Source organism: Diuraphis noxia, unplaced genomic scaffold, assembly GCF_037042655.1.
Source record: "Diuraphis noxia isolate RWA-SAM2 unplaced genomic scaffold, SU_Dnox_SAM2 contig0003, whole genome shotgun sequence".
Classification (NCBI taxonomy): domain Eukaryota; kingdom Metazoa; phylum Arthropoda; class Insecta; order Hemiptera; family Aphididae; genus Diuraphis; species Diuraphis noxia.
In genome coordinates this window covers 25,116,869-25,143,922 of record NW_028301713.1, presented here as the reverse complement: position 1 = coordinate 25,143,922, position 27,054 = coordinate 25,116,869, and the positions used below count along the sequence as shown (strand labels likewise).

The 27,054-nt window shown below is 34.6% G+C and overlaps 3 protein-coding genes across 6 annotated transcripts in view; 2 read left to right on the top strand and 1 right to left on the bottom strand.

The window, feature by feature from the left end:
- The window catches only part of LOC107164686 (uncharacterized), a 95,019-nt gene that overhangs the window by 46,108 nt on the left and 21,857 nt on the right, over positions 1-27,054 (bottom strand). For 2 of the 4 annotated variants that reach the window (XM_089222071.1, XM_089222072.1), the window contains exons 7-8: positions 22,809-22,856; positions 8,258-8,308 (exon numbers count right to left, since the gene is read on the bottom strand). In XM_089222071.1, coding sequence (XP_089078197.1) covers positions 8,258-8,308; positions 22,809-22,856 — 99 coding nt within the window. The remainder of the gene's footprint in view (positions 1-8,257; positions 8,309-22,808; positions 22,857-27,054) is intronic. The other 2 variants (XM_089222073.1, XM_089222074.1) reach the window with 1 other exon arrangement.
- LOC149057123 (uncharacterized) lies at positions 17,126-17,889 on the top strand. The gene has a single exon (XM_089224319.1). It carries the CDS (start codon positions 17,143-17,145, stop codon positions 17,887-17,889), a length of 747 nt encoding a protein of 248 aa, XP_089080445.1. The 5' UTR covers positions 17,126-17,142.
- On the top strand, positions 17,964-19,250 carry LOC149057122 (uncharacterized). The gene has a single exon (XM_089221971.1). The coding sequence runs from the start codon at positions 18,042-18,044 to the stop codon at positions 19,248-19,250; it is 1,209 nt and encodes a 402-aa protein (XP_089078097.1). The 5' UTR covers positions 17,964-18,041.

Genomic DNA, 27,054 nt, shown 5'->3' with positions numbered 1-27,054 from the left:
AAGAGTTCTATATTGAGGACATTAAAGTCTTCGAATAGTTTTTCGGTTTGATATCTCCAATTTTTCTTGTTTGCGACCCTGAGTATAGTGTTTTGGCATTTCTGGAGTGGTAGAAGGGCGTTGTTGTAGGCAACACCACATCCGATTATGCCATACGATACTATTGACTCAAATAGTGCTAGGTATATAGTTCTGATGTCTTTGAAAGGCAATATTTCACGTAATTCTTTCATTATATATATCATTTTTTTTAGTTTATTTGTGACGGATGTAATCTCAATTTCATATCAGAGCACATTTCTATGCCTAAATACTTACAGTTTTTGACAATACTAACCGAGTTACAATCACAGCTTTCCAATGTATTACAGTTGGATTCGTGGATTTTTATATTGTGTATGGGTGGTAAAGTTTGTTCAGACAGTGAGTGGAGTAAGATGGTTGATTTATTGAGATTTAGAAATAAACTGTTATCGCTCAACCAATTATGGATAGATTTAAGATCGACTTCTATATTTTGGAATACTTCATTCCAAGAACTACCAATACAGATCATCACGGTGTCGTCTGCATAACACACTGGATGTTAAAAAGAACCGGAGATAGTGTAGTACCTTGAGGTACTCCGCATTTTATAATATTTTCACTAGAAATAGTACTGTTTATTTTTACCCTCTGTTTTCTGTTTTCTAGATAGGATTTAATGAGAGACAAGGCCGATCCAGTTATGCCTATATTCTGTGTTTTACTTAGAAGTTTATCGTGATCCACTGTATCGAAGGCTTTAGCCAGATCTAAATAAATTGTAGCACATTTTTTTTCTTCATCGAGAGCAGTACCTATAGATAAGTTTTGTGACATTAACTATTGCTTGGTCCGTGCTTTTATCGGGTCTAAAACCGAATTGATATTCAAAAAGAAGATTGTTTGGCTCTAAGAAGAATATAAGTTTCTTTTTTATGATTTTTTCAAATGTTTTAGCAATGTTTGAGATAACTGATATCGGATGAACGTTTTCGAGAGCTGAGATAGGACCTTTCTTATGTATGGTGGTTATTATAGCTACTTTAAAGGCATCTGGTACTTTATTTTGTGATATGCATAGATTAAAAATATGACATAATGGTTTAAAAAATATTAAACTATGTTTTTTTAGTAAATCGGAGGATATTTTATCAAGACCGGGTGAAGATCCGTTTTTTTGATTTAAAGATAGCTTCAAAAATTCCAGAATGAGTGATTGGATCGAATTTATTAAAGCTAACCTTATTTTGCGAATTATTGTCGAAGTTTGTAGTGTAATTGTAGGTATTTTTACAGTTTTTTAGTGACGTAATTAAATCGGTAGCTACATTTGTAAAATACTTATTACATTTTTCAGCCAAAACATAATCGGGGTTTTCATCAGTATAATCATTTTTGTTTTTAGAGTTATTTAATAATTCTGTAAGGTTACTTGATTTCTTATTTTTTGCTAAGATATTGTTAATAGTCTGCCATTTAAATTTTGTGTTATTTCCAGATTTTAGTAATTCTGCTTTATAGTAAAGGATCTTTGCATTTTTTATTATTTTTGTAATTTTGTTTCTAAAATGTACGTAGTATTATTTAATTTTAAATTAAGCGGTTGTTTCTTAACTTGTAAATGGAGACGGTCTCTTTGTCTTATTGAGTTAATACTGGCGGTAGTGGCCCATGGTTTCAATTTTTTGGTTTTTGAGGAGATGGATATTTCATCCGAGGCTTGGTTTTTTAGGTTATTTAAAGTGTTAGTGAAATATTGAGTGGCTTTATTTACATCAGTGAATTCAAGTATTTCTGACCAATTGTGGTTTTCAATTGAGTTTGATAGTTTTTGATTATCAGTTTTTAATATTTTAAGTGGATTTGGCATATTATTTCTATTATCTAATATATTGCATAAACTAAGTATTGTCGGGTAGTGGTCCGTAATGTTAGAGAGTACAATTATTGATACTATGTTAGCATGGGACTTTGTTTTAATAAAAATATGATCTATACAGGTATTTGAAATTGGTCTAGTGATGATATTGATAAGCGATGCAAACCCGAACTGTGCCATTGCCAGTAAGTACTCTTCTCGTATTTTAGAATGCTTGATCAAATCAATATTTAAGTAACCTAATAACATTTTGTAACTAGCTGTTTTTAAAGTGGAATTTAAAAGTATTATATCATTAAGCTCGAATAAAGTTACGTCTATTTTTTATTTAAAATTTGGTAATAAATTCATTTGATCGATAAAATGGAAATGTTTCAGCATAACGACAAATTATTTCACTGTCTAAATAGGTTGGTGAATTTTGGTCTAAAGTTGCATACATATCATCATTTGTATTAAAACGTCAGTTCATTTCGAAATATATTACGTCTAAAATATTAAAAAATATTCTCTTTTGCTCTGTTTTCATGTCATCAGACGAATAAGCCATTCTTTTACCAGTGGTAATAGTTACATAATAATCGGCCAAAATACTTGAATTTTGATGTGTTCTATTTGATGACAAATTATCACTTGATAGCGTAGGTATTTTAGAATTTTGAGCAATAACCAATGATCGCATATAGTTCAAAAAACTCCTCATAATTACGTAACTCTAATATTTATTGCTTTGTTATATTAATTAATAATGTACAACGTTTTATATCAAGAGCAGTTGATTGCAGGTTAATTGATAAGCATTTAATAATATTTAATATTTCGTTTAAGCACACAATTATTATGATAACTTCAAACTTAGCAAACTGTATGGCCAAACCCTTTGCCTCTGCAGCTTCTTGTTTTTTAGTACTTTCTCTAAATGCATTAAGAACTTTTAAAATATCAATAAAATGATTTTTTTTAAATGTAATACCCTTGTGTTTTGAAACCCACCTTGTTTCACAATGTCGTGGTACTCTATACTTAGTTTCATGTAAAAAAGCATGATGACGAATTGTAGATACCGATTGGAACGCATAAATAGCTTCTAATAAACCAAGTATTTCATCTACTTCTTGAATATTTTTCGTTACATCAACTAGAACTAGGTTTAACCTATGAGCATGGCAATGAATAAACGGACACGGATTTTGTGCTAATTCCCTTATTTTTGTTTGAACACTAGAAAAAGCTCCGGACATCACTGACGCACCATCATATGATTGACTTACACAATTTTAAATATCCAAACCAACATTATTTTAAAAAACTATTATGCCATCACACAGTGCTTGAGCATTTAAATCGTTCAATTCGACAAAACCTAAAAATCTTTCTTTAATTTTTAAATTGTGCAAATATCGAATACAAATACACATTTGTTCAATTTTTGACTGACCTTATCTACAATTAAACTAAATATCTGGCTCCCGATATAAACTTCATTTACTGTTAATTGTAATACAAGCTTGGATGTAGCTTTTATTATATCATTTTGTATTTCAGGCGATATGTATTTGCTATTTTTAGGTAATAAATTAAAATTTGTTTTAAAATGTTCATTTTCAATGGAAAGTAATTTTATAATTTCTAAAAAGTTATCTTCATTTACGTCATGACGTGAACACAAACTTGCATCATAATTTTCACTATTGAATTCTTCTTTTCTTTCTCTTCAATTTTCTCATAGCTCGATATATTGCCGTGCACAATATAAAACACACCTTATTACACTTGTTAAAATAGCTCGATTTTTTATAACTTGCTCCTTGACTTGCTTATTTATTTGAGTCGAAATTGATCTAGTTTTTTTGGTTGATAGCCATGCGCCATATTTAGCAATTGCATTTTTATGTGAAGTAGTATTATCATGTTTTTTAGTCATATTACTTATATTTTTCCAATCAGAATATCCACCAGTAATAAATTAGAACATCTTCTTGCGAATGAGAAGGAAATGGCGACAATAATAACAGAATACGGCATTCATCTTAATTGAGTATTTCAACCATGGGTACTTATTGTACCAACTGCTTTGAAAGCTACGTTGTTCCCCAGATATAAAAGTACGAAGAAAACTGATGACAGGTTGTACAGCGGTATCCTCACGAGTTACACTAGTATCAAAAATGTTTAAATTCAACTGTTTATTTATATCTGATATTGGTGTACGCGCACTTGATCCAGGGTCATTGGGCTCCGAAACAGTTGAATCAGCAGTTGATTTTAAATTACCTGATGTGATTAAAAAACGTTCCATTTTTCGAAAACGAGCAACGCGACGGACTGTGTAAAAATAAAAGCGAAATATAATCACTATGTTGTACTAAAGGCGTTCGGAGTGACGCAGTGCGATTAGTATTAAACTAATCGACAATCGCAAGCGTATCTATCCGACTACAACTTATTACCGTCTCGTTATTTTTGGAAATAATCGTCAATTGAATGGATAAGATTAATATCTATCATATTGTAGGTAACGGGCAATACGGGCTGTCGAGCTATAATATTATATTATACACTGGCTTTGATGCACTATATTTCATTTCAACGGATGCCGATTAACAGGATTTGATCGGTTATTAAACCACAACACTCAAAATAAAATACGTGTCATTAACTGATTTGCAGAACCGATTAAAAACCATCAGGATTTAATTTTGTTAATTAAAACCGTATTTACAATTTATTTAATTCTATTATTTTAAATACATATTATAGTCATATACACTAAATATTTAATAGGATAAACATCTTTTTTTTTTTTTTTAAAAAAGTGGGTAGGCTCGGGCCTACCTGCTGTCTACGCCACTGATGGCCCCTAGAACTTAGGCGTGGTAATATAAACATAAGTCAGTGGCAAGTAACACACAATATATCAAATCTCAATGAACAATTATTATTCACTACATAATAGGTACATAATATAGTTAATAAAAGTATTATCATACACATCATGATGAGGAGACATAAACAATAAACATACTAATCAAAATTAACAAATCAATTACAAAATCGAAATTAAACTATGAATCAATTATTTGTAAGTCAGCTTCGTATTCAACACTTAAACCAATAAATAGACTCATCAAGAGTGTATATAAAGATCAGCTTTAGAGGCTTTCCGTAATTGTTGAATTTGTGACAGCTGATAAACCTATACCTGATATAAAAAATACTGAAACATCTCTTAAACACGCTAGAATATGGCGTATTAATGACGTATCATATTTAGGATTTAGCTAGAAAAATTTTATCCAATACAAAAGGAAATGCAAAAATACAAAAAACTGAAGGTATTGAATTATAATATTCTGCTGTGACATATACTCATAATAGATTACATTATAAAAGGGTAGATGTAAAATATGATAATATAATAACAGGAATACATAGTTTGAATGATATGGTGTTGTAATATTATTATAATGTTATAAAATCTCGTATCTAATATTAATATCTGTATTGTACAAATCACAATACGTATGGGAACGACACGATGCACAAAAATCAATTTAGGTACAAGCCGCACGTCATGATTATTGTGGTCTAAAAATAATTTTAAAACTAGCCCCTATTGAGAAATGATTTCTCATTCTGATTGTTTGAACGTGTTGTTGTTAATGTTGTTATATACGATAAGAATACAATTAATTATATTGGATTCCATGGCTAGCTCTCTATTCCTTGATGCATAATTCTATTTACAGTAAAACCTCTTTATAACGGACCCTCTGTTAGACGGAATCCTCCTTACAACGGAAACTGTCAATAGTCCCGGTTCAAATAATATATAAAATTGAACTCTTTAAGACGGAACCTCTACAAAACGGAAACGGAAAATGTTCGTAATCCAATTAGTAAAAATACCCGCTGTTAAACGGAAAATAGAATTATTTAAAGATAAATTACATACACTTACATAAGTATAAACTATATGTATGTATATAATATATATTTTTGGTAACTAGATAATCTAAACTTTATCTGTCATTATCTGAAATATCATTCGACGGTATCGTTTCACGATTGTCATACTATTGTTTATTATTAAAGATTAGATATGTACGTATGTACATACCTTTAATGTATGAACTGCCCAGTCGTCTTTTTTCTGTTGAATTGTTCATATCGTTTAGTAAACGTGCAGTGCTCACCGTCTGTTTTATCGTTGTGATTTGGTTTGTTTTCGTACTGTTTTTAGTTTTTACTCGCTAATATGCCACGTACAGCTCTGACTTTGTCAGATAAAGTTAAACTAATCGAGTTGAAGGAGACACAAAAACTAAGTACGAAGGAACTTATTACTAGATTTAAATGTGGAAAAACTCAAGTTTACGACGCGATAAAAAATAAAGAAAAGATTATGAATGAATGGGTAAATAGCAAAAACTCGGGAAAGAGTAAAAGAGTGAAAACTCCCTCATTTGAACAAATTGATCAAAAGTTGTATGAGTGGTTTGTCAGCGTTCGGTCAAAAAATTTGCCAATTTCCGGTCCAATTATACAAACAGAAGCTATGAAATTTGCTGAAAAAATGAATGTCAAAGATTTCAAGGCTTCGAACGGTTGGCTAGAAAATTTTTAAAAAAGGCATGACATTGTTTGGAGACAAGTTAGTGGTGAGGCTAATGACGTTAATCAAGAAGCTGTGGTGGAGAGGAAGCAAAAAATATCAAGACGCATTGCTGGGTATGAAGCAAAAGACGTGTACAATGCTAACGAAACGGGTCTTTTTTTCAGAGGTATTCCTACTAAGTCACTAGTACAGAAAAGTGAGTCTTGTTCTGGAGGGAAAAAAGCAAAGGATCGCTTAACAGTGCTCATGTGTAGTATGGCTGGAGAAATTAGGAAGCCATTGGTAATTGGCAAGTCTAAAAAACCACGGTGTTTTAAGAACATGGACATTACTTCGTTACCTGTCATATGGAAATTTAATAAAAAAGCCTGGATGACAACAGAGATAATGGAGCAGTGGTTGCGTTATTTTAACGCAGATATGCGATCTCAGAATAGAAACGTCCTAATATTCTTAGATAATGCTGCATGCCACCCAAAGATCGAACTATCTAATACGAAAATACTTATGTTGCCCCCAAATACCACATCGATCACCCAACCAATGGATCAAGGAGTGATTTACACGTTCAAGTCTTACTATCGTAAGTTTTTGCTACAATCGTTATTATGCAAGATGGATAATTGTTCTTCAGCTCATCAGCTCGCTAAATCAATAAGTGTTTTGAATGCAGTCAATTGGATAGCGTTGGCTTGCGATAATGTAAAAGCTGAATGTGTACAAAATTGTTTTCATAAAGCCGGGTTTCTTTCAAATGAAGGAACCAATACCAATGGTATAGATTTACCAGAAAATGCTTTGAACGATATTAATGAGGAATGCGTTATAGCCAATGTTGATGTAGAAGATTTTATTACATTTGACAGTAACTTAGAGACGCACCAAACTTACGACTCGGCGATTTTTTTAGAAGAAGAAAAAGAAGTAGAAAAGATGATAATGATGATAGTGAGACCAACGATGAGCCAAAAATAAAAGATTTTAAAACTGCAATCTCATACTTAGAAGAATTACAAAAGTTTTCAGCCACCATTTCAAATACAAATCTATTAGAACTTACAACAAAAGCTCGAGAATGTGCTGAACGTGCTGCTCTTAAACACAAAAACAATCAAATATTAAAAACTATTTTTCTTAATTATAAAAAAGGTACAAACATTTACTTTCATTTTTTTTTAGTATTATACACAAAACAAATTTAAATATTAAGTCATATATGTATAATAATCTTATTATATAAATTTACGTTTTACGAGGTATTTACCTAAAATATAATTTTTTTAATACATACGTACACATACATAAATTCTTGAAACATTTTTTTTTACCTCTCTAAGACGGAAAACTCTTTATAACGAAAAAATTGTTGGTCCCAAGCGATTCCGTTATAGAGAGGTTTTACTGTATATACATATATGAGGTTCTTTTCAATTAATCAAAAGTAATATTATAACATTTATAACTATGTTATAGCCATTGAGTTTCATTGTGACAATCTAACGATTGTCTTAATATGTGTTATCATAATATATATTTGATTATAATATGTATGTTGCGTATTTTTATACTTGGATTACCTATTGTAATACATATTTAACAATCTATAACCACGACTTATATAATTTTTTTTCATGTTTGAACCGACTACGTCACGGTTTCGTGATTGCTTTCGTATTCTCTCACGAAAACCATACTATATATTACACAATATATAAATAACTTTAATATATACTTACAAAATGATTTTATAAAATTTTCAGTCAAATTTGAATCATAATAATTTTTATCTATTGAAAGATAAATTATGTTATTTAATACTTCCAGCATGTTACTGTTTTTGTAGTTTAATCTTTACTCTGATTACAATAAGAATAATAGACGGCGGCCGATTTGTGCGCATAAGGCCACCCTTACGTCCGCGAAGTGGAGCGAAGCACTGGCACTGCCGCCGTGAGAGCTGTGAGCAACGGGAGGAAGAATAATGGGCGCGGTTATCACCGGCGGTGACGAAAACTCGTATAGTAGACCAGCGTCTAGGAACAGAGAACCGAATGGAATAAAAATGGTGGATTTTTATCATTAATATACACTGAGATAAGAAAAATACAAAATTTTGATAACAGACTTTATCATATTAATATTTATTATAACTGATATAATATCATAATATGAAATTATGAAAAATAAATAATAATAATTAATATAAAATATATTGAATGCTATAATACCTATTCTATAATATATTTTTTAATTTAAAATTTACATTATTTATCAATTGTTAAGGTAATTTAAAATATTGTTATATCATATAATTGTTACCTGTTGGTGATTTATGTATTTTTGAATTAAATGTTTATACATTAATATTTATAAATTAATTAATTTGTTGTTTTTTGTTTTATGCTAAATAATTTAACATAATTTATCCAAAATTATTTTTCTTTGAATATTATTCTTCTACTATGTCTGAAAATGTTGTGATTCGGTTGTTGTTGTTTTGTTCTATTTGATGTTAAATAAATAAATATAATATAATGTTAACTTATGTTAACTACAAGAGTCATTCAATAAAGTGTTGAATGAAATATCTACAATTGAAGAACTAAATGTCTTGAAAAAATCTTTTTTACCTATGTAATAACTAATAAAATAATATACTCGAATATTAAATAGTTAAAACAGTTTATTTTAAAAATTACACAAACTTAGCGAGACCGATTCGACGACGCGCAATATACGACGTTCGATCGACAACTAACTACATATAAATGATAATGCTGATAATGAAATATATCTTACACTACATAATATTGATAAATGATAATGCTGATAATGAAATATATCTTACATTCGCCCCCAAAAAACAAATATATTTAAAATATTATATTTTTTTTTATAACATGAAATAAAATAGATACTGTTAATAATGTGTTAGCTATATTTATTTTTCTTTACGCGCTATGGCTACACTGACGGTGGGCCTATCAGACCTGCCTCCGCGCCGCAGCTCGCGCGACGCGCCGTCTTTCCGTACCCGCCGGGTACGACGTATGTTTCCGCGCACCGCCGCCGTAGCTCTAAGCCGTAGTTATTTAATTGTGTCACCGCTTTCTTAATGTGTAATAATAAACGAGTTCTATATTGTCAATCCGAATGTTTTATTTCACATCCTGACCTATTTCGATTTTTTTGTTTACAATTCAGAAGTGGGATCCGTCTCTTTCGTTAAAGAGCCGACCGGATCCGTCTCGTTAAGTTCGCTCTATCGATAAATTCGCTCCGTCGTCGTACGTTGTCGCCGTTACGCGAGGTTCGCAAAGTGCCGACGTTATCGCGTGCTTTGAGTGCCGCCGCGCCGTTAATTTTGTTTTCACAAAATTCGACCCGAACACGTGTTTTTCGGGCCGAGTAACGCCTGGTTCAAAGTACATCTTTGTTTGAGGTTCGCAGTTTGCGCGGCTACCGCAACCGCGTTCATACCGTTGTCGTTATCGCGACGTTACCACACAAGTAAATTATTGGTCGATAGTCGGGCCAACAGCTAGTAGTGTGTTATCGTGTTACCGTGTTATCACCACAAATTGTTTATCGTGTTCTTGTGTTTCGTCTGTGTCTACGATCGTTGACTTTCGACCACGCGATGCCGAATAACGCTACGGGTGGTGGTGACCCGCCGAATGTTGAGTCCGGACCTAAGGCTCCTACATATCTCGAGCTGATCAATACCGTGGCGAGACTGACCACACAACTCCAACAATCTTCCCTCGCATCTAACGCTACTCCGGCGCCGACTTCATCCGTTGATTACCGCATACTCCCCGACGTCGGGACATCGATTTGGTCATTCACGGGTCACGAGTCCAGCAGCCAGGCGGAAGATTGGATAAGTTCGGTAGACGCGTTGGCCCAAGTTAGTCAGTGGCCACTACAACACCGCTTGCTTTACGTCCGTTCGCACGTCGCTCAAGCCGCGCGAAGCTGGTTTTTACTTGAAGAGTTTCCGGATTGGACCACGTTTGCCCAAAGCTTCCGACGAACTTTCGTGCGCACATTGCGCAAAGCCGATCTGTGGAGAGAGCTCGAGTCCCGCGTACAAGAGCCGAACGAGCCGACGATCGATTATTTTTATGCCAAAATCGGGCTGTGTCGTTCTCTTGATTTGCCGTTCGCAGACGCGCGCGAGTACGTCCTCGAAGGGTTGAGGTCTCAGCCGCTCACTGATTAGGTGTATAGTCGTCATCACACCACACGCGACGAACTGCTGTTGGATATCCGAGATTTCGAGCGGATGCGTGCGAAGCGCAAGGGAAAATTTGAGTCTTCAAACCCGTCGACTACCAAGCCTCTCTTGGTTAAACAGAATTACGCAGTCGAACCGACTAGAACGAAAACTAGTTCCACCGCAACCATCGCGCCGCCCAAAGTCGCGACTGACGCAACTGCTAAACCGTATACGTCAAGTGCCGCATCGACCTCGAACGCGACGAAAGACCGACCGACAGTGTATTGTTATAACTGCCGGGGCGCGGGGCATATCTCGAAGGATTGCCCGAGACCTCGACGACCGATTAAGTGCTCCAATTGCCATTCGGATCAGCACACTCGTGGACGTTGCCCGACCGCCGATTCCGACCGCATCGATACCGCGTCGACCACCGACCAAGCGTATCGCGCCGATGCGACGACCGGGGGTGCGAAACTGAAAAATCCGTTCATTAAGACCGTATACGTGAACGGCCGAGCCGTGAATGGGTTGATCGATACCGGTAGTTCCGCCGTTTTAATTCAATCGTCGATAGCCCGGGCATGTGGCTTGATCGTACGAGATACCGTTTGCCCGCTCTACACCGTGGGGAACGCTGACGAACCCAGCACCATGACGATTGGTGAGGGTGACGCTGATGTGATCATCGACGACGTTCTTGCCGCCGACCACCCGCTGAAAGTCGTGTTGGACCACTCGTTACCGGTCGACGTGTTGGTCGGTCGAACATGGCTCAACTTACCACACGTGAATTACTTCAAGCAGGGCGGCGAGATAGTGTTCGAAACGAACAGTTGTGTGTCGGCCGACGCGCTCGCCGAGATACACACCGAAGATATATTTTACGTCGCCGAAACCGAGCCAGTCCGTCCGGCGAAGGAACCGATTACCGCTGACGACGTCGTGATCGGTACCGACGTTACCGAGGATCAACGCCAATCGCTCGTGTCGATGCTAAACGAACACCGGGATGTTTTTGCGAAGAACATCATGGAGCTCGGCTGCACAAACGTTATTTCGATGGACATCGCCGAGACACCAGGCAGTGCGCCGTTTTGCCAGAAGCCGTACCGCACGTCGACCACCGATCGCTGTATAATCGCGGACACGCTGCGCGACTGGAAGGAAGCCGGAATTATCAGTGACTCGACTTCCTCGTACGCCAGTCCGGTTTTGCTTGTGAACAAATCGTCGAGCGAGAAGCGTCTATGTGTAGACTACAGACATCTCAATCAGCAGACCGAGGCTCAGCCGTACCCGATGCCCGATGTAGACTCTCAGCTCGCAGCCCTGTCACGCGGCGTGATCTTCACCACTCTCGATTTGTCGAACGGGTTTTTACAGATACCGTTGACTCCCGCATCTAAGCAGAAGACCGCGTTCGTCACCGAGGAGGCGACTGCAAAATTTGAGAGGATGCCTTTCGGCTTGAAGGGAGCGCCGGGGACCTTTCAAAAACTGATGGATGTCGTGTTCAAGGAGCTTAAAGACGAAGGAGTAGTCAGCACGTACCTCGACGACATCATTCTGCCGTCAGAAAACTGGGAGCGCATGATGTGCGACCTGCGACGGGTGCTGAGCGCTCTACGCGCCGCTAATCTGACGCTGAAACCGTCTAAGTGCACTTTTGGTGCCCGCGAGCTGGACTATTTGGGCTTCCGTATTTCTGAAGGAACCGTCAAGCCGGGTCGCAAGGTGCTCGCGATCGCGAAATTTCCGCGTCCGAACGACGTACACGAGGTGCGACGATTTTTGGGTCTGGCCGGCTACTTCAGGCGTTTCATAGTAAAATACGCGTTAATTGCTGTACCTCTTACACGTCTAACCAATAAAGACGTGCCGTTCGACTGGTCAACGGAGCAAGAAGACGCTTTCGCCGCGCTACGCGAAGCCTTATGTAACGAGCCTGTAGTCAAAATGTACGATCCGAACGCCGCCGTTACTCAAGTGCATACGGACGCGAGCAGCCACGCTCTTTCCGGCGTCTTACTACAAGGCTCCTCGACCACCTCGCTACATATGGTATACGCGGTAAGCAAGAAAACAACATCCGCGGAGTCCAAATACCATTCGTCTCGTCTCGAACTTTATGCCATAATTTGGACCCTCAACCGTCTGCGCCAGTTCTTGATAGGCATACCGTTTGTCGTTTTCACCGATTGTCAGGCATTAGTGTACCTAAATATTCACAAAACCAATAAGCCTCAGATAGCGCGCTGGTTCGAGGTGTTGCACGAGTTCGATTTCGATATAAAGTATCGTCCGGGGTCACGTATGGCCCACGTCGACGCTCTCAGCCGAGCGATCGATGACGAAAAGGGTCCGACGTCCGTCGACGCGGAAGTGACCGAACGACTAGAGGTGTGTGTCGCTCTCACGAAGGAAGATCGCGTTCGTTTCATGCAACAGGTCGACGAAAATTCCTGTAAACTGATCAGCCTCCTCGAGTGCGACGGGAAACTCACCAAGTCCGAACGAAACGAAATTAAGGACTATGAGCTGTCTTCGGGCGTTTTGTATCGTCGTTACAAGGGACGGTCGCTACTCGTCATACCGAAATCGATGAGGAAGGGCATAGTCATCGAGGCCCACGATCACGGAGGTCACTTTTCGACCGACAGGACCGTCGCGCGAATTACGTCCGTCAGCACATAAGTATGTGCATCGATTGCCTTACGCACAAGCGTCCGGCCGGGAAGAGACCAGGATTGTTGAACCCGATACCGCCGGGAAAACGACCCTTCCAAATCGTTCACGTCGACCACCTGGGGCCGTTCGAAACCACTACCTCCAACAATAAGTATTTGTTGGTGTTGGCCGACAACCTTACGAAATATGTCCATCTGTACCCGTGCCGAACCACCGACGCTGCCAGCGTCGTACGAATACTTAAAAAGTTTTGCGACGAACGAGGAATTCCGGACAGAATTATTTCCGATAGGGGTACATGTTTTACTTCGCGTACGTTCCAGGAGTTTTGCCGCGACCGAGAGATCAGCCACACTCTCAACTCCACCCGACATCCGCAAGCGAACGGTCAGGTGGAGCGAGTCAATCGTACGCTTTTGCCGTTACTTAGCATGTCGACCGCGGACCAACGACGGTGGGACACGCTTCAAGGATGTCGAGCGCATGTTAAACACCGCTGTCAACAAGACAACGACTAAAACCCCGTATGAGGCCCTTCACGGCTATCTGCCCCGATACCGGGCTAGCGCGTTGTCCACGCTGAGCCGCACCCGCAACGATAGTGTGCCGCCCGCGGAAGTACAAGCAGAAATACGCGGGAACATTTTGCGCGGACAAGCCAAGATGAAAGAGCAGTACGATCGGAAGCACTACGAGGGTGTGCGATACGAAGTCGGCGAAGTTGTTGTCATGTTGAAGCAACCAACAGCGGGCCAACCGACGAAGCTACAAGCTAAGTACCGCGAGAAGCCACTACAGGTAATGAAGGTTCTCCCGAGTGACACATACCGCGTCGCGGAACTGGGCACTGACGGGCTCGAGACGTTCGCGACCACCGCTCATGTGTCGCAACTCAAATCTTGGCGGATTCTCCGCGAAGACGACGATGAGGTACCACCCGAAGACGGAGACGCCGACGAGTTCTTGTCCGACGAGGAGGCCGACGCCGAGGTCCAACCGGACGCCGCTGACGCGGAACCAGTTCAACGACAGTCCACCCGAAAACGACAAATACCCGCGCACCTCGACGAGTACGAGCTAGGACGTCCGTAAACGGTCGGTATCTTCATTTATACTCGTGCGAGTAGTTGTATTAATTCGTCTGTATCTAATTCATATACGTTTTTTTTTTTTATTTTGTCTAGAATGTGACTGCATGTCTATTAAATCAGCTTGCCAGAGATCATCTTTAAACCGTGTAACTACGCTACGTCTAGGAAATATTTTTCTCGCTGGTCGATGTAGCTCATTAGCTATATTTTCTAAGGTTGTCATTATACTATAATATTCCTCTCACGTAATTCTTCTAAAATAGATATGATTTCATTACTAACGCCAGTATTACCAACTCTTTGTGATGATGTTAAAAGATTTAATCTAGTTACTAATTCATTTGGATCATCATAATAAACTAACTGTGTTTGAGGTATTACATCTTTATATAAACCAGAACCTTTCTTAGCATGTGGTGATGCAGTAAAATTAAACATCTTTTCAACTGGAGGATCTACAGACATAGAACTGTTTGCTGTAGGGTTAAAATCAAATGGTTCATTTGTTATGGTTGTATTATTATGAACATTACTACGTTTAGCACTCAAACTAGATAAATGTTCGTTTAATTCTTTAAATCTTATCCGAGGAGCTCTAGAGTTATTAATTTTAACTATTTCTTCGTTTAACTGTTTTTCTTCATTTTTCATTCTTTCGTAGAGAGGTTTTACAACGGTCGCCCATTTATGAAACTTTGAGGTTTTTGGTTTCCCATCCGCTTTTAAATGAACTCGAGAAGTTTTCAAAATATCGTAATAAGATTCCATATCTTGTATAGTTGTATTTTTTGGTTCTTTCTCACATAATAAAGATTGTAGTCCTAATGTCCATGGGTAGTATTTATTAAGCAGCTGTAAGTTACCATGGCTAAAAGTTACAGAGTAATCTCCTATTTTGTAAGAATCACTAGTTCTATCATAATGTAAACCATAAGATTTATCATAACGTTGTGATTTAGGACGTTCAAAAAAATTTACAAATGTCGAATTTAATTCATCATCTTCATTTTCACCACTAGTGTATGAGGTTTCTGCATTTTTATAATCAGCTAGTTGTAAGTTACACGATGTATTTTTTTCTATTTTTGTACTGAGTGGTTCAGCTATTGGTTTAAATGCTTCACGGAAATAGTTATCTGAATCTATAATACCACGTTTCATTTCCATTTTTTTTTTGTTTAATATTTTTTTTTGATATTATTAAATTTTTCAGCAAAACCTTTTCTTTGTTCATAGTAAATAATAAACTCAATATTACTGTATCGTATGACCACTGGCAAGACTATGTAGATAATAACAATGTTACATTATATATATATATATATATTATATATAATTATTTTATTTTAATAAACGTATGAAAACCACATCTATATCTTCCTTCATTCATTTCTCGAGTTTTATCAATAACCATAAACCCATAATCACTTTAATTCCAACATAAATGAGAAATTTTCCGAAATTCTGAGAAATCCATATCTGTCGACGAATGATCATTGAATATATGACGTAAATTCATATCATCTTGTTTCAGAATTATTAAAAAGTTTGAGTTATCTCTTACCAACTGTTTTGGTATTTTAGAATATGTTTGTGCTAAATAAAATACAGAGCTAGCACCTGAATGTCTACAGATGCTAAAGTATTCTCTAATAACAGACTGTGAATCACATATTACATCATCAAAAATTATAATATAATTTTTCTTGGTTAAGTTTGGTTTTATAACTTTATCTGCGTTTGTAAATATGAACAAATTAGCACCTTGTATATCATCCATTATTTTTTTTAACAAAACATATTTTTCTTGATTAGAGGTTTTAGAGTATAAATAGATATTTTCAAATCTTAACCCGTTTTCATGTGTGATTAGATTGTACATTATATTTGTTTTACCCGATCCACTAGGACCAACTAATATAGCACGTATAGTATCAGGTAATAACGAACCATGTCTTGATAGTTTTTTTGATATTTGTACATCTACGTTTATTATTTCTAATTTATCTTTCTGTTCAATTAAATTCATTTTCTTATAAATACTCGAAGATTTTTATTTTATATTCAGTTATTGATGATGCGTTCAAACTCTCTTATAAATAGTCTTCCGTTTGAATCCCATGTTCCAGGTTATCAGTTTTGTGGGCCAGGTACGAAATTGAAAAAGAGACTAGATCGCGGTGACAAAGGAATAAACCCACTATTATATAGACTACTTAGGTTCGATATTCCATTTAGTATAGCACCTGTTTTTGGGTTTAAAAAGATACAATGTGGACCGTTTCATGAAGATCGTCGATCGGATAAAGCGGCCAATTTAAACACGATTAATTCTATAAAAGTATTGTGTAATATAGCACATGGGTCATTCAATAACCAACTTCAAAGTCATTCGATATATGAGTTTTTCCCGATTGGGAGAACAGGAACAAAGGTTGTTCAATCTCCGTCAAACCTTATATATTACAGATTAAACAAAACAGATATTAATTCAATAACTGTTCAGTTAGTTGGCCAAAACAATAACCCAATTGACGATTTTAACGAGACATTGACAGTTGTTCTACATATTAAACGTCATGGATCTCATTATTAAATTTATATCTTAGATTTTGTAATGTATGAGTCAGTTACTTTAAGTTTAACTGGGAATGCTACCATATTATCTGTAAATTATTTTCCGTCTATAAACCTTTACGAGGACTCAGAAATAGCTTTGTTATGTTTACAGTCATTTAATTCATTCCCAAATATTAATGAAAATAATAATACATTTTCTATAGAAATAGTTGACGATGAAAACAATAATGATATGATGCCTATGATGTGTCATATTAAATTGGAAGAGGGATGTTATGAAATTGAAGATATTAATCAACGAATTAAGAAGCAAATAGATGTCTATAATAGTGAAAACTTAACCAAATTAACATTCGAAATTTCGGTTGATCCTAATGATTTCAGATCGTATATAAAATGTAATGGGATACTACACTTTGAGATTCCATATAGTATGGCACCTGTATTCGGTTTTGAAAAAAGACAATATAAACCAGAGTATGCAATTCATCGATCGGAAAAAGCAGTAAATTTAAACACAATTAATTCTATAAAAGTATTGTGTAATATAGCTCAAGGATCATTCAGCAACCATCTTCAAAGTCATTCGATTTACGAGTTTTTCCCGAGTGGAAGGACAGGATCTAAAGTAATTCAGTCCCCGCTAAATTTAGTATATTACAAATTGAATAAAACAAATATTGATTCGATAACCGTTCAGCTAGTTGATCAAGATAATAATCCGATTGATAATTTTGGTGAGGCATTGACAATCGTGTTACATATTAAACGTTACGGATCTTGATATGGGATTAAAATTCAATATAAATCCGCTACTTCGGATCAGTTCAACTAGTCATAAGACTAAAGTGGTATCGGTAACATCAAATAAAGTAAAAAAATTGACGTTGAAAAATAAAAAAATTTTGCAAGCTCTAGGTTATCAATTAAAACAGAATGCCTGAAAGTGATATTTTAGATATAAGTTCACGGTACGAGACGGATTCTAAAATAACGAAAATTGAATATCATTCATATACACCGTACACAACATCGTTTAATAATAATGATGAAATACGGATATCAGTACAGCAAACAGATGTTTATCCGTATCTACATGAGAGCTTTATTTATTTAGAAGGAATAATATCTGATCCTGATAAAGTGAAACTGTGTAATAATGGTTATTCATACCTCTTTGAACAAATTCGATTAGAAATAAATGGAATAGAAGTAGATAGCACACGTGTTCTTGGAATCACAAGCTCGCTGAAAGGATTCTTATCGTGTACACCAGATAACTATAATTGTTACGAAAATTCTGGCTGGAATTTTAAAAATGGATCACAAATAACAAACGATAAAGGTGAATTCAGTGCTTGCATTCCATTGAAATATTGGTTAGGTCTGTTTGAAGATTATAAAAAAATATTAGTAAATTCAAGATTGGAATTAATATTAACTCGAAGTCATACTGATTTAAATGCGTTAAGCCTTAAAAGTGATGTAGTTGCTGCTTTAGGTAAAGTTGTATTAAATAAAATAGTCTGGAAGGTTCCGCATATTACTGTTGATGATGAAGAAAGGTTAAAGTTATTGAAACTTGTAGAAAAAGAAAAAAGTTTGTTTATTCCTTTTAGATCTTTCGAAACTTTTGAATATCCTGAACTCGGAACTACTAAAAAAGTAGTATGGAACTTGAAAACCGCTTCAAAATTAGAAAAACCACGATTTATTATAATTGGATTACAAAAAGGTCGTAAAAATACAATAACAAAAGATTGTAGTATATTCGACCATTGTAGTCTAACGAACGTTAAAGTATTTCTAAACTCGAATGCATATCCGTATGATAATTTGAATTTAGATTTTTCAAAAAATAATTTTACATTATTATATGATATGTATACATCATTTCAAGAATCGTACTATGAAAAAAGTATACGGAACCCTATATTGAGTCCATCTACTTTTCTATCAAACGCACCCATCATAGTTATTGATACTTCAAAACAGAATGATTCGGCAACAGCCTCAGCAGTGGATGTTCAATTGGAAATTGAAGCATCGGAATCCCTTACAGGTGTAACTGCTTATTGTTTATTAATTCATGATCGTATTGTAGAATATGTACCTTTTACTAGAGAAGTAAGAAAACTTGTGTAATTTTATTGAACAAAATAAAAAAGTTTATTAAATAATTTGTGTTCTTTACTTGAAATATAATTTTTATAAAAATTAGCGATATTTGATTGAAAAAATTTTAAAAAAAGGGGAAAAATAGTTGATACGGTAAATATTTTTGTGTAAGGGGCAAATAGGTGGATAATCTTGTGTAATCACCGTATTGTGTTACGCGGTAAATCAGTGTGCTCCAAGGGAGAATTTTCCCCTTGAAAAAATTTTACCGTGGAAAAGCTGGCTGTGAACATACAAATATATACTACTCAGGTGTAGCGTATGGTTCGTCTTGCCATTCATGAATTACAGCATCTTTGGGCACAAAACATTTTCTTAATAAGGTAACACATGACCCGTTATCCGGCAAGGCGTCTATCGTAATTGATCCATTAATGGTAACTGGTATTTGAGAAATATTGACTAAATCTGTTGAAATACAATTAATACTTTTACTGTTTGTTAAATCTTGTATTTTTTTCTCAGACTGATGTTTAATATCAGTTGACTTTTGATTTTTGGTATTGACTTTATTTGAATCTCTATACTTAGAAACACTATCAGGAAAAGGGCAGTCATAGCTTATATGACCAAAAGTTTTGCATTTAAAACACAGTTGCTCATCCTTATTATCTGTAGTAGGGTTATAACGATGAATTGGTTTAGTTGTTTCCCTAGTTGTTTCTTTTGGAACTTTAGTATTATTAAATGTATTCTGATTGTTACTATTAGTAGTTGTATTTACTTTACGAATAGTATCAAGTGGTAAAGCGAGGTCAATGAGTTCTTGAACAGTTAGGCATTTAGCTGTTGCAAGCGGAATAGCCCAAATATTATCATTTATTCCTTCCAAAATAAGAGATACGCGATCGGATTGTTCCATTTTGAATGGTGTCTTTTCGATAATAGCATCTTTATCAAAAATGTAGTCTACAATTAATTCATCTGTACGTAAGACGCGTTTACTTTGAAATTTAAAAAAATCAGAGAAAAACATTTTACACTTGAAACGATCAGTTATTTTATCTTTCCATTCTGTCCACGAAACAAGTTGACGTCCTGATACTTTATGCCAATTAAGCGCTGCACCTCTAAGTCGAGATACTGCGTTGACTAACGTTAAAGATGATGTCCAGTGTGCATGACTAGATATACGTTCTACTTCTAAGATCCAATCAGTAATGTCTTCATGCTTTTTCCCGTGATACAAAGAGATAGCATTAGCTGTATCATTAGTTGATAAGATTTGAACTTTATTATTATTGTTTGCACTTAAATTATCTGAGATCAATTTTTGAGTATGTACAAGTTGCGTTAATAATTCAATAGAAATTGTACTGTTATCCTTAGATTCGATCTTTTCATAACTATCGATTTTTTGTTGCATTTCTGATAACTTGATTTGATCTTATTTTTGTTTAAAACGCGAGGTAATAATTGACTCTTGTAGATTATCAGCGACAACGCGTTCGTTGTCGGCTAATAAAAAATCAATAAGCTCATCTTTGTTTCCTTTGTCCGGAAGATGTCGAAACTTTAACTCTTTTCTGAGTTCATCGGCTTTAATAGTTTTAAGTTGATTGATGTCAACAGAATCGAAAATTGTAGGTGTATTCATGAAAAATTAATTTAATACGAGAAACTGAAAAACAAAAAACAAAAAAAAACCGATTTAACTGATTTGTTAATAATTCACTGACAAATGTGAGTACGTGACACTGACAATCTCACAACAATTACGCAGATAACACGCACTATCTGTTTACAGAACTGTTTGTGATACTAACGACTTGAAGTATGCTGCGAAACACAATTATTCTGTCGTCACTGACATCAACCCACGAAGGTTACCATACTTGGTACTTGGTTCTAACCTATAATTTCAGACGTAGAAATTGCTCATAAGGCTAAAACCATGTGACAGCAGATCTTACTGAAAGGCGACAATAAATAATTATAGATTACGCGGAATTGGTTTCGTGTTTTACCACAGCGCCATGTAATAACTAATAAAATAATATACTCGAATATTAAATAGTTAAAACAGTTTATTTTAAAAATTACACAAACTTAGCGAGATCGATTCGACGACGCGCACTATACGACGTCCGATCGACAACTAACTACTTATAAATGATAATGCTGATAATGAAATATATCTTACACTACTGCATAATATTGATAAATGATAATGCTGATAATGAAATATATCTTACACTACATAATATTGATAAATGATAATGCTGATAATGAAATATATCTTACACCTATAATACCGACATTAACAGCAATAAGAAACAGTTCAAATACACCAACCTCAAAAAGAAAAACATCTCAGACATCGCCAACAAATAAAAAATTATACTACAACGCTGTTTATACTCAACTAAAAAAACAAGGAAAGTATTGGAAAAGGTATTAGAAACACCAAGCAGAATGGAACAAAATCATATTAGTGCATCATTAATATTCAAAAATAATACTGCTTAGTAGTTAATGATTCTTACCTATTATTTATATATTCCCTGAATCAAACTGACAAAATCAAATATTAATTTATTTATACATGACTATATCATATAATCGTCTGACGAATAATTGATTTTTACATAATATTTTTTGTTTTTTACCTTAATTGATTTTTATATAATATGATTTGTTTATTTTATACTCTGAGTCAAACTGACAAAATCACATATTATTTTATTTTTACAAGACTATTGACTATATTTAATATAGTATATTATGATCTGACATTCTGACGAATAATAAAATTGATATTGACCGAGTCAAACATTATTATATTAATTATTATTTATTTTTCATAATTTCATATTATGTCATTATATGATATTATATAAGCTATAATAAATATTATGATAAAGTCTGTTATCAAAATTTTGTATTTTTCTTATCTCAGTGTAAATTAATGATAAAAATCCACCGTTTTGATTCCATTCGGTTCTCTGTCCCCAGACGCTTGTCTCCCGCATACGTTATCTTCGTCTTATACAAACGCATAACATAGCAAATTGTATGCTCAGCAGTCAGCAGATCACGTATATAGCTCCGTTAGTTTAAAATTTAGAGTAAATTGACTTCTTACAAAACTTAAAAGTAACAAGTAATGTAAACCGAGGACATCACGTAGACTTTTTACTATACCTATTTTAATTTTAAAGTGAGTTACATGTATTTTAAAATTTTACATTGTTCGTATATCTTAAAATACTCATAACTCACTTTAAAATAAAAATATAATTAAAAGCCTACGAGTTGCTCTCGATAGTAATGTTACCTTTAATTTTTGTAAGAGGTCAATTTACTCTAAATTTTAAACTAACGGAGCTAAACGTGATCTGCTGAGCATAAAATTTGCTATGTTACACAATTGTAAGATGGAGACAACATATGCGGGTGTAGCGTCCTCTTAAGGCCTTCATATTTGATTAAATGATTAATGCGTATTACCTTCTGTTATTTTTTTAATCATTTATATAAAATATTTAAATATAACACTATTTAACTATAGTTATCTATCCTTACTGATATCCTCCTGCGCTTCAGCCCCGATATTTTGGGTACAATTTTCATCTATAAAAATATCAATATAAATAAATAATTAAATAATATAATAATAATTTTTATAAATCTTTGTATGTTATATTGTTTTAAAAAAAAAAACTAATTAATAAATTAATATTGCTGATTAATAACTGCAATGAAAAGTTTATTATAAAACATTTTTAATACATAATAAGAATTAAGAATAATAATTAGATTTACATAAAACCATAGTCTACATAACTGCGTAATCCATCAAACATTTTTAACAACACAAGTAATATAATAACATAACCTAGTATTTATACTATGAACAAAAAGGAATTAGATATGTCTAATTTCAACACTCCCCTTCATTCCTGCATAAAAAAAACTTTATCATATAAACAACTAAAGTATTAGGTAGACGTGTATTCCATTTTTTAACAAATTATTCTTAAATTTACTAGTAGGCAAGGATTTTGTCAGCATATCAGCTCCTTGATCAGTTGTATGTATGTATTTTAACCACTAAACAAACAGAAGGGAATCATAAGGCTCATCGAAAAACCGTCCAACATTTCTAGATTTTAAACGTGTTGCCACGTACCGAGAAATTCCCTTTATTTTAAGTTTTCTGTGGTTTGTGGCTACATTGTTAATCTGCAATTCCACTCATAACAACAACAACTTACACAGTACAAAACGTCATGGCTAACACGTTCTGACGATTTTCGAATAAACAGTGCTGCACGGCATATAGAAAAAAGGGAAATTCCCGGTAGCATATTAACATAACGTACATGATTTCGGCACCAGCTTAATTCTCATTGGTCAGTTTAAATCGACTTGTTTTCCCGCGCTAATAATTAACTGTTATCACAGTTTTATATTATATTGTGTTATCAAATAATATATTAAATATTCAATATAAATTGTTGTTTGCTAATTTGTTATAGGTTTTTGACTTTTATAATTATTAATTTAATTAGAATTAGAAATTGCACTAATTGGTATATTCATTTAAAATGATTAATTTAGTTAGTTAAGTGCGGTGGTAAAAGTAATAATTTATGTATATGTTTCTATTACACATATTTATCCTGATTTATGAATGTTAATTTACCTAATACAATATCGTTTTTAAATTAAAAAGTTATAGGTAAGTACTAGTTTATTTGTACTTAATTACATTATTAATGATATTTGTTACTATTAGCGTGAAAAAAGTGTAGGAAGATCAATGTTTTATAAATAAATAAGTTATTATGTAAGTAAAAATAATATTTGTTACAATGTAACATTTTATGTCTGGTTTGATTTTCTAATACTTAAATTGTAGGCAATGTAGGAAAGAAACCTATTTTGTACACGCTCGAGTCTTAGTTCGTCTTTGGCTAGGTAGGGATGCCATACTACCAGACCATATTCTAATATAGAGCGTACTAAAGATAAGTATAATGCGCAGAGACAACGGGCAGAAGAAAACTGTTTTGTATTGCGTTTAATAAAACCCAATACTTTTAAAGCTTTACCCATGATAAAATAAACAGGTATGTCAGTAACTTACGGTTATTACTTATTATGCGAGTTTGCGCAAAGATGGCGTCCGGTTTGCGCCGCTTTTCATTTGCTGAAGTGTTATCATTTATCATGGTAATATGATTCTCAAAATTCTCAAATTATTCATGATAAGGTAAAATAAAATATAAAAATGTAAATTGTAATTGATTAAACTATTGAAGTATTAATATTAAACAGTTATTGAATAAATTATAGTATAAGTTCATAACTTAATGAAATAAACTTAAGTAATATTGTAATATAGACTATACATAACCCACATCATAGAAAACTATTATTTTTGCATTATGTTATATTAAATATATTGTTGATTGTTAAGGAGCTAAAATAAAATCATTATAATATTAAACCCTATGTAATATTATTGTTCTGAGGTAATATTTATTAGATAATTAACAAATAGCGGGATTCAGATTAATATCATTAAATTAAAATTAAATTTAAGATCATGATTATGGGAGATATGATGATAAGTGATTACTGATTACGTATAATTGATAACACGCGCAAGCCGGCCGCCATATTGTGCGCACCATAAAATTGCTGACATACCTGTTTATTTTATCATGGCTTTACCTACAGTGACATTTATATGGTGCTCAAAATTTAATGATGGTGTATAATGAATACCAAGATCTTTATAGAGGAAAGCACGGTTAAGAGAAGTGCCATTAAGGAAATAGTTGTGGTGGATAGGAGATCGCTGCCTAGAAAACGACATAACATGACATTTACTTATATTAAGGCTAAGACCAATGGAGTTCGCCCAACTTGCAAAAATATGTAATTCTGATTGTAGGATATGACATTGATTAAGACTGTCTATTTTAAGGATAATTTTTATGTCATCCGCAAAAAGAAGGAGTTTAGCCTTTGTGATCCATTTGGTTATCGAGTTTAACAAACAGAATAAATAAAAGAGGACTAAGGTGACCTCTTTGAGGAACTCCAGATGGTATCACAGCTAACTCTTAAACAGCATTTTTGATTTTTATAAATTGTTTTCTACCAGTGATGTAAGAGTGCAACCAAGATAGTAGGGGATTCCCAATGCCTAAAGACTTAAGCACCATTATAAGGCAATCGTGGTCGACTGTTTCAAATGCTTTATTAAAGTTTGTAATGATTCATCTACTCGACCTCTGTGTTCGATAACTTCTGATAAATAAGAAGATGCAACACCACTAGTTACGGTTGATTTATTTGATCTAAAACCATGCTGCTCACTTATAATAAGATGATTAAGAATACGCTTTATTCTGGAGTATACTATCGATTCAAATAATTTACCAATATGTGGTATTATAGAAATTGGCCTGCAGTTTTGGATATCAGAGGCGTCACCAGATTTCAAAACCGGTGTTATAGAGGATATTTTCCCGATCATGGGGAATATGCCTAAATCTAATGAACGCGTAAATAAATTGGGTAAGCAATAGAAAAACGACAATTGTACAAACATTGAGCGGATATGTCATCTGGGCCATTAGAGTAAGTATTTTTTAACGTTTTAAGAGCGGAAAAAACATCGTCGACAGTAAACGTTATATCGGAAGGCAGTTAATAACATAAGTAATCGGATGAGCCAGTAAATGGTGAAAGTTGGAGAACCGAGGAATTGAACGTCGAGGAGAAATGAGTTGAAAACAGATTAGCTGATTCAGTTGGAGTATTTGAAGTAATATTACCGAGATGGAGTGATGACGGAATTGGAGGTTTCTGTTATAGATTATTTAAAAATTTCCAGAATTTGGAGGGGGAATATGATAGAGCCTCCTCGGCATGACTAATATGAGCAGAGTAATCAACTTTTGCTCTATATTCAGAGAAAACAAGATGATCAGATATCAACTTGGTTCGCTTATAAACTGCATGGGCTTTCTTCTTGTTTATTATGAGATTTTTGAGAATACTGGATGTCCATTTAGGACATTTAGAAGGCGAAAATACTTTAACGGGGACAAACTTATTTATGGAGCTTGGAAGTGCATCATTAAAGACAACAGTAGAATCATCAACTGAATAAAGCGAAAAGGTATTTTCCCAATCAAACGATCCTAGATATTGGAGCATAGATTTATTATCAGCCGATTTATAATCACGGTATTGATGTGTGTCTATAGCAGTTATGGGAGTTGGAATAGGAAAAGATATAAACAAAGGTGGGTGGTAAGAATCCGGAAAAACGATTGGAGTGTTGGCAAGTTGGATAGTAGGTGTATCAAAACTAGAAAAGACAAGGTCAAGAAGTCATCCACGGGAATTAGGCACTTGATTAAGCTGGTAAAAATTATAGTACGAGAAAGAATCGACAAGATGAGTAGAAGTTTTAGACATTGTACCAGATGCGAAAAGACTTTGGTTGCTTTTAGATCATTTAATAAGAGGTAGATTATAGTCACCACAGAGAAGGATAGAAGTAGGGTTAGTGGATGATATTAAGTGTTCGATAGAGCTGGTATGGGCCTCAAAATCTGGGAGCGTAGACACAGGTGGTAAGTAAACTGCACCTATAATAGTTTTAAATGAATTAATGGACAGAAGGGTATATACTTGCTCAAGCGTGTTGAGGTTTGTACAGATAAGAGATGTTTTTATATCCGACTTGATTGCAATGAGAACACCACATCCTCGTGAGTAGTTACTGTTAAGAGAATTTCTGTCA